The sequence below is a fragment of the Carya illinoinensis genome, chromosome 4 (assembly GCF_018687715.1).
Source record: "Carya illinoinensis cultivar Pawnee chromosome 4, C.illinoinensisPawnee_v1, whole genome shotgun sequence".
NCBI classification, from domain to species: Eukaryota; Viridiplantae; Streptophyta; class Magnoliopsida; order Fagales; family Juglandaceae; genus Carya; species Carya illinoinensis.
In genome coordinates this window covers 704,781-720,062 of record NC_056755.1, presented here as the reverse complement: position 1 = coordinate 720,062, position 15,282 = coordinate 704,781, and the positions used below count along the sequence as shown (strand labels likewise).

The 15,282-nt window shown below is 37.2% G+C and overlaps 2 protein-coding genes and 1 pseudogene across 2 annotated transcripts; all 3 read left to right on the top strand.

Moving 5' to 3' along the window:
* The first annotated feature begins 846 nt into the window (after window positions 1–846).
* LOC122306876 (22.0 kDa class IV heat shock protein-like) lies at window positions 847–1,848 on the top strand. Its single transcript, XM_043119415.1, has one exon. It carries the CDS (start codon window positions 1,096–1,098, stop codon window positions 1,675–1,677), a length of 582 nt encoding a protein of 193 aa, XP_042975349.1. The 5' UTR covers window positions 847–1,095; the 3' UTR covers window positions 1,678–1,848.
* Window positions 1,849–2,557: 709 nt separating this feature from the next.
* Window positions 2,558–5,479, top strand: LOC122306926 (annotated as a pseudogene).
* Window positions 5,480–6,863: 1,384 nt separating this feature from the next.
* Window positions 6,864–15,109, top strand: LOC122307245 (CLP protease regulatory subunit CLPX1, mitochondrial-like). The gene is made up of 15 exons (XM_043119993.1): window positions 6,864–7,895; window positions 8,252–8,313; window positions 8,457–8,554; window positions 8,696–8,775; window positions 9,151–9,201; window positions 9,330–9,404; window positions 9,525–9,602; window positions 11,116–11,172; window positions 12,669–12,739; window positions 12,838–12,937; window positions 13,054–13,158; window positions 13,771–13,833; window positions 13,951–14,073; window positions 14,221–14,379; window positions 14,867–15,109. The coding sequence occupies exons 1-15, from the start codon at window positions 6,993–6,995 to the stop codon at window positions 14,939–14,941; spliced, it is 2,100 nt and encodes a 699-aa protein (XP_042975927.1). The 5' UTR covers window positions 6,864–6,992; the 3' UTR covers window positions 14,942–15,109.
* The last annotated feature ends 173 nt before the right edge of the window (window positions 15,110–15,282 follow it).

The following is a 15,282-nucleotide window of genomic DNA, read 5'->3' as shown; positions in this document are numbered from 1 at the left end:
CTGTTTATCAGACTATATCAAAATCATTTCAAATAGCTTTTCTTTATGTGAAATGGATGGAGGTCAAGTTTTTTGTCCCAAATTTCTTTTTTTTTCCTGTGTTGTACTAGCTGGTTTGGAATGAATGTCAATACCTCCTACCCTGTTATCTCTTGTATCCTGTTTTATATATCTATAATATGGTTGATTAGAAAAAAAAAATTATATATAAAACATGCTTGATTAGAAAGACGGGGAAAAAAAAAAAAGAAAAAAAGAAGAAGAAAAGAACTGTACTCTAAACATCCGATTTTGAAACCAATACCTACTTGGAAAATGATAGGGCCACCGCTGGTGGCTCCCGTTGGGGGCCACCGCTGGCCCTATTTTATTTTTTTTTTAATTTTTTCTTTTTCTTAATAATTAAGTAATTTTTTTATAATATTATTATAATTATTTTATATTTTTTTAAAATATTTAAAAGTATTAAAAAATAATTTAAAAAAAAAATAAAAAAGGTAAAAATTTTTTTTTGTCTAACGGTGACTCCCAACGGGAGCCACCAGCGGTGCCTGTAGCACCGTCCATACCTCCTTTTCTCTCTCTTTCGATTCTTTTATTTATTTATTATTATTTCGGGTGCTGGCAGCCTGGATGAGTTCAATTTTCAGCCAGGCATGCCGCTCTCCCAGAGAACAAGCAGTCCCGCTTCGGTAAAACAATAGTTGGGCTCGTTTGGAGATTGCGATGGAAAGGGCCCAAAGACCTTCTCTGGCCCGCAGAAGAGCTTTGAGCCCTTTCAGATTCCGCAAGCGTCTGGAACATGTTGGAAAAATCTTGCACTATCGGTGATTGTAGGCAGCTTCATTTCCACAGTGAAAATCAAAAGCTGGAACCTTCCCCATTTCTCTATACCTTTCTAAAGTTTCACCAACTGCTCCCCATGATGTCTAATTGCTTATCCCTTCCCGGCATTGCATAAATAGCATACATCCCCATTATCTTCCCCATCCAGAAGTAAGATAAACAAAAGCACGCTAGCTACCAAGTACCGTCCACCCATCAACATCAGTAAAAGAACCAAACGCACGTGGTATTTTCGTAGGAAGAAGAACAATGGGAGCACAACTGAAAGATGTTGTCCTAGCTTTGTTTGTCTCCCTTTTTCTCGTTCAGTTTTCCGATGGGTATTTGCTGCCGCTCGTAGAGCGTCCGGGGAGTATGTTGAGTGATATATGGGCAGACCCGTTCCGAGTGTTGGAACAAATCCCAGTTGGCCTTGAAAAGGACGGTAACGCCGTGACACGCTCTCCAGCAAGGGTAGACTGGAAAGAGACGCCGGAAGGTCACGTCATAGAGATGGAAGTGCCGGGATTGAAGAAGGAAGACGTGAAGATCGAGGTGGAGAACCGGGTGCTGAGAGTGAGCGGAGAGAGGAAGAGGGAGGAGCAAAAGGAAGGGGATCATTGGCACCGGGTGGAGAGATCGTATGGCAAATTTTGGAGGCAGTTCCGGTTGCCTGAGAACGTGGACTTGGATTCTGTGAGGGCAAAGTTGGAGAACGGGGTGCTCACATTGGAATTGCCCAAGTTGTCCCCTGACAAGATCAAGGGTCCCAGGGTGGTCAGCATTGATACAGAAGAGAATGAGCCTCCCAAGCTCATCAAGAACAGTAATGAGGGCAAGCAGGAGCTTTAAACCTTTCAGAGTCTTGGACAATTTCTGAGTGACCAAACTATATATGCTTGTCACTAGTAGTGTGTGTAATGGTTTGAATTTTGACTGTGTTCTTCTTTCTGTTGTGTGTTATTGCAACATCTTATGATGTAATATCTTATAGTTAAATATCCTAATATTTTCTCGTGTGAATTTCACCTCCCCCATCATCTAGTCCTTAATTTCTTCAGCATTGCGCTTAGTTTCAGGGGTATATATATATATTGAATGAAAAAGAAATGCTAGATCAAGATTACATTAGAAACGATTGAGTTTTGGGTCGAGCAAATTAACTCAAGACTCAATAGTAGCAGAATTGCACAGAATTGATATTAATTCTTCAATTCATATAATGCATTTTTTTTTTTTCCTCTGTCTCTCTCAAATGATAAACTTTTCCTTAGTACATATACTTCATGCTGATTATCATGCTCAATTATGTGAAGTCAAGTGACCAGAAAATTCTAGGGTCGCTAAAGTTGACCGCCAGTTGGAAGTGAGAGAAAAATGTACGTACTGGTCATCTTTGCTTAAAGCCAAGAAAAGAAGAAAATAGACATTTTTTTTTTTTTAATTTAAACTTGTTTATTGACATGGTCCCGATATTCAAAATATTTTATTCTATTATTATAATTTTTACATATTTTTTATAAAATATAATAAATAATTTAATTTTTTTAAATTTTAAAATAAAATTATTATTTAAAAATTTTATTATTTAAAAATTTTATTTAATTTTTAAAAAACATTTCATCTCACATTGAGTAAGTGAGATGGCAAGTAGTCTGCTTTTTTGTCTCTCTTTTCTCTCCTCTTTCTTCTTCTTCTTCTTCTTCATCTTCTTCTTTTTTTTTTTTTTTTTTTTTTTTTTTTTTTTTTTAAATTTAAATTTTTAAATTTTTATTTCATGAATTAGGAAGAAAGTGAAATCCAACGCGTATACAGATAAAATCAGACGACCAAGCGACAGTGTGATGAAAACAAAACAATCCCAGAAAACAGGAAATACTACTGTGGAAAATGGAAATGGAAGCAGGAGGTGGAGGGGGAAGTACGCTGTCGGAAATATACCAGAATGCGAAGAAGGTGGTGTTGAGGACAAGGGACGCGGTGGAACGCCTGGAGCGCCTCGAGTACTCGAGCGGTAGAGCTGGGATGGACTCTCCCTAACTCTCATCCTCGATCACCAGGGACATTACCCAAATCCAATCCCTCTGCGTCAAGATGGACCGCCTCTGCCGTTCCCTTCCCTCCAAGTCCCACCGTGATCTCTGGAAACGGTAACGTTTCTTTTCTATATCTCCAATGAAAACGTGTTCCGATTCACTTCATTTTGGGGACGGGGATTTACTATAGTTATTCTCGCTAGGGCTTGGGTTTCTACTTCTTCTTTTTTATTTTTTTGGTTGTTTGGTTTTATCCTAATCCATTATTTTGGAAATCGATTCACTTTTTAGTACCATCCGAAAGACTCATTCCAAGTCATTTTTTATTGGGTGACTAAAATTCCATGTAAAGGAATCATTTTTTTATGTGATTGACCTTCAGTTCATATCCTTCAAAAATTTATGTGCTAGTTGTACTTCCACGAGCAGTACATCTGCAGTTTGTAAGGAATTTTATTGTATACCATGATTGCTTGGGCAATCTGATGATAGAATCCAATGATCCATAGCTTGTGTAACTTTCTACTATACACGATAACTATTGTAGTGTTGACACAATTTAATGATCATGTCTCATGCAGAAAAGTTGAACAAGTAGCAGAAGAGGCTGAATCGTTGAAACAAAGTTTGGATAAGCATTCTTTAAGAAATCAGAAGAGGTTGATGGAAGCCAAAGAGAGGGCAGAATTGCTTGGAAGAGCTGTATGTAGTTCTTTCTGTATCTAGTGCAGTAATCCTGCAATAAAATCCCGTATGGTTTAGGAACTGAATTATTTTTGCTTCAGTGTCTTACAGAAATACTTTTATCTTATAGAACGGGCAATCTCACGTTTTGAGAATATTTAATGAGGAAGAACAAGCAATGCAGTCATGTCGTAATTCTGCACGGATGTTGGAAGAAGCTAGTTCAACTGGAGAGACCATCCTGTCTGCAATGTCAGGGTCAAGGGAACGTCTAAAGGTATCTGTAACTCAAGCCCCCATGTACCCACATCTGCTCATACATACACATAATGTGCACATATAGTTCATACAAGAAGTTATTGCTGATGAAGAATGTGGCTGTGAGGTTGCAATATAAGCAATACAATTTGCATACCAGCTTTTATCATTGGGTTCTGCTATGAATTTAGTAAGATGGTATCTACTTTCTTCTTTTTCTTTTTTCTTTCTTTTTTTATTTTTTTATTTATTAATATTATTTTTTTATCGGTAAACAAAGATGATATCTACTTATGTAAAGAAAAACAAAATTTATCAATATGATATCTATGATCATTACAGGCTAGCTTGACAGTTTAGGTTTAGGTCATTAGGTAAGAAAATAATTCTATTTTCACTTCTTAATGCTCTGGTGACCGATAAAAGAAAAAAAAAAAAAGTTCTCAATGTTCTGGCGGTAATAAATCTGGTAGTAGCTACTGCAGCTGCTTTGAGATCTGGTGGTGATAGCAGTTCTGTTTCCTTTTTTAACCATCGAATTAAGATTTTTAGGTCCATGTCAAAAAAAGGCAGGGATGAGGGAACAGTGTGCCTCCATGGTTGAGGGGGATATCCCCTCCGGCAGTGCGCAGCGTGAAGGTGTCTCCTTCAGCTGCTTTGCATGGAAGGGATCCCTTTGCTGCCATGCATGGTGGGCGGAGCCCTATTAAAAACATTTCGCAAAGTACTTACCAAACCCTCTTTGAGCCTACAGTTCAGAAATATCCTCAAAACACTTTTTAAGATTCTATGACCCCAAAACACCAAGAAATTTCTTGAAAACATTTACCAAACAAAACCTTCAATTCTTAACTTAAATTTCTCTTGTACTAATCAATGGTTTCGTGAAGGTGTCTTCAGAGATATGTTTTTATTTTTTTAAGCACCCCTCAGAAAGAAGCCTTCAGTTGGCTTCAAAATATCATTACTTTATAACATTGTGTATGTGGTATGCCTGTTTCGTATATCTGCATTGTCATTTGGTATATGAGTATGTAATGTTGCGGTTCCAGTAGGTTTGAGTTTTTAATTATTTAATGGGCATCATTGAGATTTTGTATGAGGGCTCTTTTTATCATTATGCATGATTCGATTTAAAGTACAATGTAATTTCATTCTTTTGGATTGAGTAAAAATCTGAAAAGGTAAACCAATGTCTAAAATGTTTGGAACAGCTCATTTCCTTAACAAATAATGGTAATGATGCATTGAGATAAATGTTGCAGCTGATGCTAATTCTGTTTACTTTTTCTTGGTTCAGAAAGCACACCGGAAAGCACTAGATGTTCTTAATACAGTGGGGCTTTCAAATTCGGTATTAAGGTTGATTGAGAGGCGGCATCGTGTTGATAATTGGATCAAATATGCTGGCATGGTTTTGACACTCGTCATTGTGTTCATCATTTGGAGGAGATCATGATGACAAGTGCGGTAGCGGCAAGTGCGGCTCCATTTTTTGAGGAGTTAGATATTTGCATATATATATATATATATATCTAGTTGTATGACGAAGAAGCGTTCCAAGTCTCCCGCTGCAAAATTGTATTTCTGCAGTGGTTTTACTAATGGTATGTTTGGCTTTCTGTATTGCCTCATTTTCCGAAATAAATGCGATAATGTTTAGATTTTTCGCGCAATTATCGGAAACGGCGTTTGCCGTCTTAGACAAGACAAATTGCCGTTTGAAAGTATTTGGGATGGTCGAGGTGAATAGGTAAACTGAATGGGCGTGAGAGAATGAATGGGTTAGGCCTATGTACTTTCTGTTTGTTCTAACGTCCGTCGCTTTCGCCTAATAATTCATGTTGGTTCACTCACGCAACGGGGAGAGTGAGTGAGGCGTGGGGTGGACCGTGGGAACTTTGGGCTGATGCAGCAGATTTCTCAAGTCTGCCAAGTTAATACTGTTAGGTAAAGACTCCACGGAATACTTTGACCAAAGAGGAACGCAGACTGGTACAGATACGAAGCCACAACCCGATACAAAACCAGGATAAGATAATAGAGATAATACGTTAGGAAATAAGTTTTTGCTTATTTTATTAAAGAGAAATCCCAGAAACACACGCATTTCCCATCTTTTATCTTATTACTCGTTTCTCAATTCTCTCCCATATGCAGTTTTGAATGAGAAATGATATTTACAATTATGGTTGTGCAAGTGGCGTGTAGTCGTTTTGAAAAAAATAAATTAATATGGGATTTACATGAAAAAAAATTAACTTGTTAATCGTAGACTCTACTTTTTTTCAAAACGATTGTGCGACGTTTACAATTTCACGACTGTACATAACATTATTGGTTTTGAATACCGTTTCTGTAAGGCGTTAGAAAGAAATATTTTGATATTGATTTTAAAATAATTTATATATAAATAAATTAATTATATATATTAATTATATTTTAAAATTATATCAATGTAAATTTTAAAAAATTAAAATACATATTTATAAGATTTAATAATATTTTTAAATTCTCAATTTAACTATTAAAAAAAATATTTACTCATCTTCGTTACAAAAAAAAGTATGGATTTAATTTTTAGTCCTGAAAAAAAGTGGAGTAAAAAAAGTTAAAGAAAATAATCTTTAAATATAAGAATTTGAGGGAAAATTATAAAAAAAAATTAAAATTTTTATATTAATACAAAATACATTAATTTCAACTGGTACGTTAAAAACTGACCGATATTCATCAAAACGCATCGATATGATTGATATTTGATCCGGTAAAAAACACATACCTCATTACCTCCCATACTGATTGCTATTCTGACACGATAAATACTGGCGGATAAGGTCTTCAAAACCTTGCTCCGACCTCGTTTCCATTCGCATTTTTTTCCTCTGCCTTTCCCTCCCTTCAAGGCTTCCACCCCAAACACACTCTCTCTCTCTCTCTCTCTCTCTCTCCCCCGTATATACGTAGATAACATCGAAACTCTTTTATCTGGTTCTGTCTTTCACTCTTTAACTCCCTCCCTCCCTCCCTCCCTCGTTGTTTCTTTTTATGTTTTTCGGCCAAACACTAACAGTGTAATAATAAATAATAAAAGTAGTATTCCTGCCAGAAAAGCAAAATAAAACCAATAAACGTAGACACAGTTTCATTTCTCTCTCTTTATCTCTCTCTCTCTCTCTCGTGAAGCGAATGTCTGGAATTTTGCGATGGAGGAGCAAGGTGGAGCGAATGACGCTGTTGCTGACCTCAGATACCTTCCTATCCCACCACTACCCCCACCGCTTCACTCAGTTGTCCTCCATCTCGACCCACCTTAACCACCTCCATTTCGGCACTCAACGCCGGCGCGAATCCCTCATCGGAGTCCAGGAGCGTTACAAGTGGGGCCACAGTGGCTCCGACTCCGATGGCCTCAACCATCACAATATCCGTAAGATTCGTGCGGATGCCAATTGCCCCCGCTGCTTCAAGCACATGGATCTTCTCTTCTCCTTCCCCAATCGCCACAATTTAGCTCCTCCGGTTCCTCTAGGTGCCCTTGATGTTCCCGATGATGCTCATGCTAACACCGGAGCTTCCGCCAATCTCTGCCCCAATTGCAAAAGGGCTTACTACTTTCGCCCCGACAGGATTGTCCCTCTCCAGGGCAGCTTCGTCGAGATTGGCAGGCTCAATAACACACCTACAAGACCCAGGAACAGCAACGGGGCTGATGAAAATGGTAACGGCGGAGGAGACGAGCATAATCGAAATAATAACACTATTGCTAACACAAATAGTAGGTTTATAGCCTCGTTCTGGGACACTTTAAGATCCTACAGTTCTGATGTTGGTGGGGACCCGCCAGAGAATTGGGCTCCCCCGCCTTCGGGAAATGACTTGGCCGTGCATACTCCTCCTGGACCGCCTTTTACGCCTGGGGTTAATGTGGTTCGGGCGTCAGGGCCCGGTGGTGGCGGCGGCGGTGAAGGTAGAGGTAGCGGAGACAAAAGCGGATGGGGCGGGTCGAATTTGGGCAAGAACTTGCCCACGCCAAAGGAGATCTGCAAGGGTCTCAACAAGTTTGTTATTGGCCAAGAGAGAGCCAAAAAGGTCTTGTTTTTGCTCCTTACCCTTTCTGCGTATAATCATACCAATTCACATCCACATGTTCTGTCGGTAATTGAGTTCTTCCCAATGCATAAAATATTTATCAAATGCAAAAAAGATGTGGAGGCTTTGTTTTCACATTGATGGTCCTCTGTGCTTTTTCTTTTGCTATCATGTTTCCTTTCTTTGGTTGTTATTCGCATCTTCTGCACGTAGAAGATTATTCCTTGAATTTCATTGTCCGCGGTACTTTTTCATCCTTGGCATTTGTGAGATATACAATAAGTATTCGAGCAAGGTTTTATCTCGATCACTTTCTCCGAAGCATATGACATGGATGCTTCATGTCTATACTGCAGGTGCTTGCAGTCGCTGTTCATAACCACTATAAAAGAATATATCATGCATCCCTGCAAAAAGGGTTAGTTTTTCAGTATGATATTTTATTTACTCTTTTTGTGACCCCTATTCTTATTTCACCGCTGAGGGAATGGTTTTCTAGCCTTTTATAGTCATTTGGGATTCATCTAAGAGAACTGAACTTCTGATTTTAATTCATGTTAGGTCTGGAGCGGAATCAGGAATTCCAGAGAGAATAGATGACGACGATAATGTGGAGCTAGAAAAGAGCAACGTCCTTTTGATGGGTCCGACTGGCTCAGGTACAACTTCAACTGAAAGCTGTTTCTTCTGTGACATGCTCTGAAAACCACTGGGCTCCGCATTATTTATTTGAAAGCTGTGTACTGAGCCTCTGAATTTTAATACCAAGCTGCCATTCTGATCTAAATGTTGTATATCAGGGAAGACGCTACTTGCTAAAACACTAGCTCGATTTGTGAATGTGCCCTTTGTCATAGCTGATGCAACAACTTTGACACAGGTAAGTCTGTTTCTCACGGATGCATCATTAGAAATTACTGAAAATATGCAACGTGGAACATCAGTTTCCTGAACTTATAACATGGGCATCAGGTTGAGTTTGTTTGTGACTTTTTTCCCCTTTACACGCTAGTAGTTATTTTCTTTCAGCAACAGTTTTCAGTGCTTTTTTACCATGTTTGTTATCTATAACTGACTGCTCAATTGTGAGCGAATTTCATTTTTGAAAAAGGAAAAAGTTTGCCTGCTCTAGTTTTGAATTGATGACTTAATTTGGCTAAATTCTTCTGGTGTGGATTATACCTTTATCTACTTACTACAATAAACTGAAGGAGGCAAATAATGCATGAGTTTATGTTCTGTTCTAATCTTGCAGGCAGGTTATGTTGGAGAAGATGTTGAATCAATCTTGTACAAATTACTTGCGGTATATTTCTATTTTTCTTCTTTAGATTGCAGACTGAAGTTCTTTTGAATGCTTCTTGGCCCTTCTCTATCTGCTTGGCGTTTCATTATCACTTGACTAACCTTTTTGTGCCTGTCTATTGGCATTAGGCAGCTGAGTTCAATGTACAAGCAGCTCAACAAGGGATGGTTTACATAGATGAAGTGGACAAGATAACTAAGAAGGTTCTACGATGTTTAGGGTTTATCTTAATTTTTTTTTTTTTTCTAAGCTATCTTAATTTTATTTAATGTCCACATATTTTTGTGCTCGAATATTCTTAGTTCATCATTTTTTTTTTTCAGGCTGAGAGCTTAAACATTAGCAGAGATGTTTCTGGTGAGGGCGTCCAACAGGCATTATTGAAAATGCTAGAAGGAACAGTAAGTCAATTATTTCGCCACTGCTGTCATTCTCTTCAGTTTATTTATTTATTTATTATGCATTTTCAAAATCAAAGCTTTGTGGAGGATGGTCCCTATATGCATTATGTGGTGCATTTGGCAAGAGTGTAATGAGCAGACTTTTGAAGACAATGAGTGGACACTAGAGGGGCTTAGAACTTTCATTTTCCATACCCTATTTCTTTGGGCTTTAGCTGTGGACTTTAATGGCCTAAATCTTCATGAGTTTCTTATTTCTACTAGTAAGATTTAGATAGGCTTTATCTCTTGTATATCTTCTCGTGTATTTGGGCTATGCCTATTCTTATTAATACTACTTTTTATTTATCAAAAAAAAAAAAAAATCGTTTTTACTTATCCATGTATTTTTGTTCTTCCTTATTACTTCAAAAAAAAATGTATCTTTCTGGAACTTTTAAGGAATTTCGGTTTTGGTTTTTCTACTCTGATTATAATGACCCAGAAGGTATCTAATATGCACCCTGGTCCGTATAGGCTCCTCAAACTATATGCTCATATTTGAGCGTCTTTCTTGTGATGTTTATGACCCAAACTATATACACAATATTGACATTCTTTCTTATGATGCTTATGACTGTATCAAGTTATCATAGATCACTAAGTTTTGAATAATATGGTCTGTGCAAGGATTTTTTTTTCCTTTTTTGACAAGTAAGAAATCCATGTGGTTATGCTCGTTTTGCTTTAAGACACAACTAAATAGAGGACTAGAAACATTCATTGATACAATGGAACCCATGTTCTTTGGAATCCAAAAGTGTCAGTGGAACCTTTTCAGAGAGACTTGCAAGTTACACTTTGAGGACTAAGTAAATCTTAAGGGGTTCCTTGGAGAAGGTGAAGCTAGAAAAAAAAAAAAAAAGAAAAAAAGAAAGAAAGCTGTGCTTGCCACAAACCCAACAATATGTTTATTGAGAGGTATAATAATGCAAGTGGGGGAGAAAAAAGGGGGTGGGGTGGGGTGGGGGTTGAAGAGCCTTGTAGAACAGCTTGAGTTCATAAAGCAAATCTTGCAGTGTACCTATAATCAGAAAATATGAATTGGTGGCCCTAAAACCCAGTGGAAGTATTGAATGTAGCAAATAAGCTGCATGTTAGAGTAAAGACACTAAAAAACAATCGATATTAAGTTTACCAGATAACTAAGGATCCCAGGCATTTCCTGTCCTCATGATCTCATCATTTCTTATGAGATTGCATTGATTCTATATGTTTTTGCATTTGCATTAGAGGTCCCTTGTAATTAATGTCTTTTCATTCCTATTTCAATATTAATAAAATATCTTCGTACTTGTAAAAAAAATTAATGTCTTTTCGTTCGTACCAAGTTTTCATTTTAATTAACCCAAAAAAAGTTTTCATTTCCTTCAATATATGTTTTGTACAGTTGTTAGCATTTTATTTTTTGGGCAAGTATTAGCACCATCTTTATTAGTAGTCTAAACACAGAATACACTTTTTTCTTGTCTAGATAGTTAATGTTCCTGAGAAGGGGGCAAGGAAGCATCCTCGGGGTGATAACATACAGGTATAATGGGCCTAAATATGTTCTTTTATGTTTCATCATTCCAGATTATGTGCTTTGTTACAGATATTTCATAGAAGATTGATCATTCTGGCATTGTTTCAGTGCCATTTTGGTACATTATTTGTGTTTAGCTATCTAAAATCAGTTTATTTTCCCTCAATGTTTTTAAAATTTATGTTGAGAGACACGGTAGAAGATTTTTGTTTTGAGATATTGTGGTCCTGGTAAATTTATCAAAATGAGGAAGAGATTGCGTAGTTGTAAGGTTTCAGTATACAAATCCCATATGATTGTCTCAAAGCTCTTTTTGGAGGTAAAGATTTGTCTTTATCATTTTTCGGAAGCTAAAGACCCATGCAATGAGGACACAGAGATTGATGCGAGCTTACCAATGGGCTAAAATTACAAATATGAGGATTATGGTTTAATTATGTTGATACCTATGTGTCACTTGTGTTTTAGCCGATGTACTCCCCAAGGAAAACGTGCTAGGGAAATGAGCATAGAAGAGAGCACATCGTTGCAGGATGGTTGAGGTCAAAATTATATGTCAAACTTCAATTAACCAGGGAGATGGTCTATAGAGTACATGTTTGCGAATGTTTTTTGCCACAGCTGTAAAACTGTTTTGCAACTAGTGAAAGTTCAACTGTTATTTACAGATTTTTGTTAGGATCCCTATGTCACACCTTTTCCTCATCATGCAAAGCTATATAATGAGAACCGAGAATGACTATTAGTCACCAGAAATGAACCGTTTTTTTTATAGGTAAGATAGTTTTTTGACTCAAGTAAATAGGTGTAGACCAAGTCTACAAGAAGTATACATAAAAGAACACTTTCTCCTAGTTTGGATGTTGAAAGCCTCTCATCTCATCTTAACTCAATATCCAAACACCACAAACACAAACACTTTTCAATTTCAAATCTTCAACTTTTGCATCTAATCGTTACAACTTTCTCAAACTTCTACACAAAATACAAAAAACAATTCCAAAATTCCAATGCAAAAATAATATTAAAAAATTATATTCTAACAATATTTTAACTTTATAATATTTTTATTCAACTTTTTCTCCCTCCTTTTCCAAAACCCCATAAAACATCTCAACTCAAACATTTCACTGCTATTCACAAACCATTTTACTACTATTTACATATCATCTTATCTCATTTCACTATCCAAACCAAGCGTTACAAGTTAGGAGCTAGAAAATGATATAGGAAAGTCATGAAAGCTAGATCCATTGAATACACCAACAGAAGCCCAAAGAAATAAGGTGTGGAAAAAGAAATTTCTTAGCTCATCCAAAGAGCACCCCCAATCTTCAAAACTCCATTCCTTCCTTTCAAGCCAAAATGATATCTTTTGGCTTTTGTCTTCTGTTTTCATCCTTAGGACCACCTTGTTTGTATGCGTGCAAATGTTACCATTTTTTTAGTTTAGCTATAGCATTGGTTTTATCATCATCCAAATTCATTTACATGATTTGCAGATAGATACAAAAGATATCCTTTTTATATGTGGTGGAGCATTTGTCGATCTTGAGAAAACGATTTCAGAGAGGTAGTTCCTTATATAAGTTTTCTCTTGCTGAATTCCTCTTCCCTTTGTTTTTCTTTTGGTATTTGAGAGTGTAACCATGAAATCACAAAACTAAACAGGCGGCAAGACTCATCAATTGGTTTTGGGGCGCCTGTTCGTGCAAACATGAGAACTGGTGGAGTAACCGATGCTGCAGTAACATCATCCTTACTTGAGTCGGTGAGAAGCAAGACCCTTTAAAGTTTGTATTTTTCTCTTTTATGTTAATTTTTTTTTTTGTTGTTGTTAAATTTGTCTTGTCCAGATAATTATGAAAGTTGCTTTTTCAATCTCAGGTTGAAAGTGCTGATCTTATTGCATATGGTCTCATACCAGAATTTATTGGACGTTTTCCTATTTTAGTTAGTTTGTCAGCTTTAACTGAGGACCAACTTGTTCAGGTAATGCTTCATTACATTTATATATGTTTTTTCTTTCCGGTTTAAAGCTTTGTAGGTGGATAGTTCGGACTGGTACTGTGAACTTGTCTTGGTGGGCTTTTATACATGGAAAGGCTAATAGAAATGTTTAAGTCATTCATTTTTAGGATTAAGAGGTGCGACCACTCTTTTATCTTGGCATGCTTATGCTTGGGTTTTTGTGATAAAAAAATCAGTTCTGTGCATATGAACTTTAGGCCCCGTTTGGAGTGCAATATACTCTTATCTCATCTCATGCCATCTCATCTCAACATCCAAACACCAGAAATCATTTTGCAGTCGTTAGGGATATGATATACAAGACTTCAATCCTAGCTGTGAATTGGAAAAAAGCTACGTTTCTTTAATTATATGTTATCACATTTGGTGTTGAGAACAGGAAATTAAGCTCCTAAGCCATCCACTCAATTTAGTGCTATGCTTTCCTTCTGCATGTTGTGGAATTGTATGCTTAGTTTTAAATGGAGATGGCAGGTCAAGCTTAGGGCTATAACTGTCGATTTCAGTTAATGGATAGTATATTCCTTCTAGTTTGAATCTCTAAGAGTTCTGTTTTATACTGTGGTTGTACAGGTCCTCACTGAACCAAAAAATGCTCTTGGTAAACAGTACAAGAAATTGTTCAGCATGAACAATGCAAGTATCTATTCCTTTTTTGCCTACATATGTTCTCTGTGTGTGTGTGTGCGCGTGTACAGAATTGGAGTTTGACCTCTATGCTAATAGTATGAAAGATCTTTCTCCCAATTTCAGGTGAAGCTACATTTTACTGAGAAAGCCTTGAGACTGATTGCCCAGAAAGCAATGGCAAAGAATACTGGTGCCAGGGGCTTAAGGTCCATACTGGAAAGCATTCTTACAGAAGCCATGTATGAGGTATGCAATTCTTTTCTCTGTTGCTGAGGCTGAATGACTAGTCTGTTTTTATTACTTGGCTACCATGATTCTTATTCTAGCTTGGAGTTACTGTTATATAACTCTTTTATTGACTTATAGAATCAAATGAATGCATGTACTCTTCAGATTCCAGATGTGAAGACAGGCAATGATAGAATAGATGCTGTTGTGGTTGATGAGGAGTCTGTGGGTTCAGCAGATACCCCTGGATGTGGAGGGAAAGTTCTTCGTGGAGATGGTGCTTTGGAGCATTACATAGAAGAAACGAAGTTGAAGGATTCAATGGTATGGGCACTCCTATTATTTTTGTGTGGGGGCATATTCCCACCCATACATTTGCCTGGGTTTCTAGGACTCTTTTCTAAATTATCAAAGGTGTGATAGTCCATATCTCTGGACTTGCATTTTCAGAATTGGTTTTCAGGAAGGAACCCAATTCTGATTATTTTTTCCCCAGATCATATGTTTCCTTGAGAATAGCATCCTTTCCCTTGGAACAGTAGATGATTTCTAATGATGATTCCTATTAGCATCGGTTGATGGTGCCAGCCAGCTTTAAATAACATGGCACTTCCTCCATTATAAGAACGGTGTGGAGGGGGTACAGTACAGGATTCAGGACTCAGATGGATATGTGACTTATAAATCAAAACATAATTATAGCCTCACGGCCAATTTTAATCTGGTTGTTTTTGGCCCTTACCCAACTTCGGATCAGTAGCAGTCTAGAGTGAGTTTGGTAATTACATGACCGATCTTTGCATGTTTGCAGGATAATGTTGAGGCGGCTGAGGGAGAGCCGCAGGAAGGTGAATCAGAGCTGTCATCAAGAGCCATGAGCATGTGACATCATTACAAACAACATAGTTATTGTTAGGATGGAGTAAAGATTTGTAAAAACCACACTCATAGTTTGGTGTAATTATCCCCTTGTAAAACAAAATAAATTATGGTTCATGTACATTGGATTTGAGGGAAATAATGAAAGAAAAATGCAGCATTGCTAATTTATGAAGCTTCTTGTAAAAAACTGTTGCGTCTGAGATGTAGTTCACGCGAATTGTTTTTCCTGCATCATCTTGTTTCACACTATGTTTATTCTTCTGATATCTATTATATTGGTAAATAAGCTATCATGAACAGTCAAATTAAACCCAGAAAGATTCAGCCCGAACAGCAGGCATCCAT

What these genes read in the sequence shown, in the direction of transcription:
- LOC122306876 (XM_043119415.1), top strand. Translation starts at nt 1,096, where the DNA reads ATGGGAGCACAACTGAAAGATGTTGTCCTAGCTTTGTTTGTCTCCCTT.
- LOC122307245 (XM_043119993.1), top strand. Translation starts at nt 6,993, where the DNA reads ATGTCTGGAATTTTGCGATGGAGGAGCAAGGTGGAGCGAATGACGCTG. An exon ending in GCCAAGAGAGAGCCAAAAAG is followed by an intron (nt 7,896 to 8,251) that starts GTCTTGTTTTTG and finishes TCTATACTGCAG; the next exon opens with GTGCTTGCAGTCGCTGTTCA. An exon ending in TGGACAAGATAACTAAGAAG is followed by an intron (nt 9,405 to 9,524) that starts GTTCTACGATGT and finishes TTTTTTTTTCAG; the next exon opens with GCTGAGAGCTTAAACATTAG.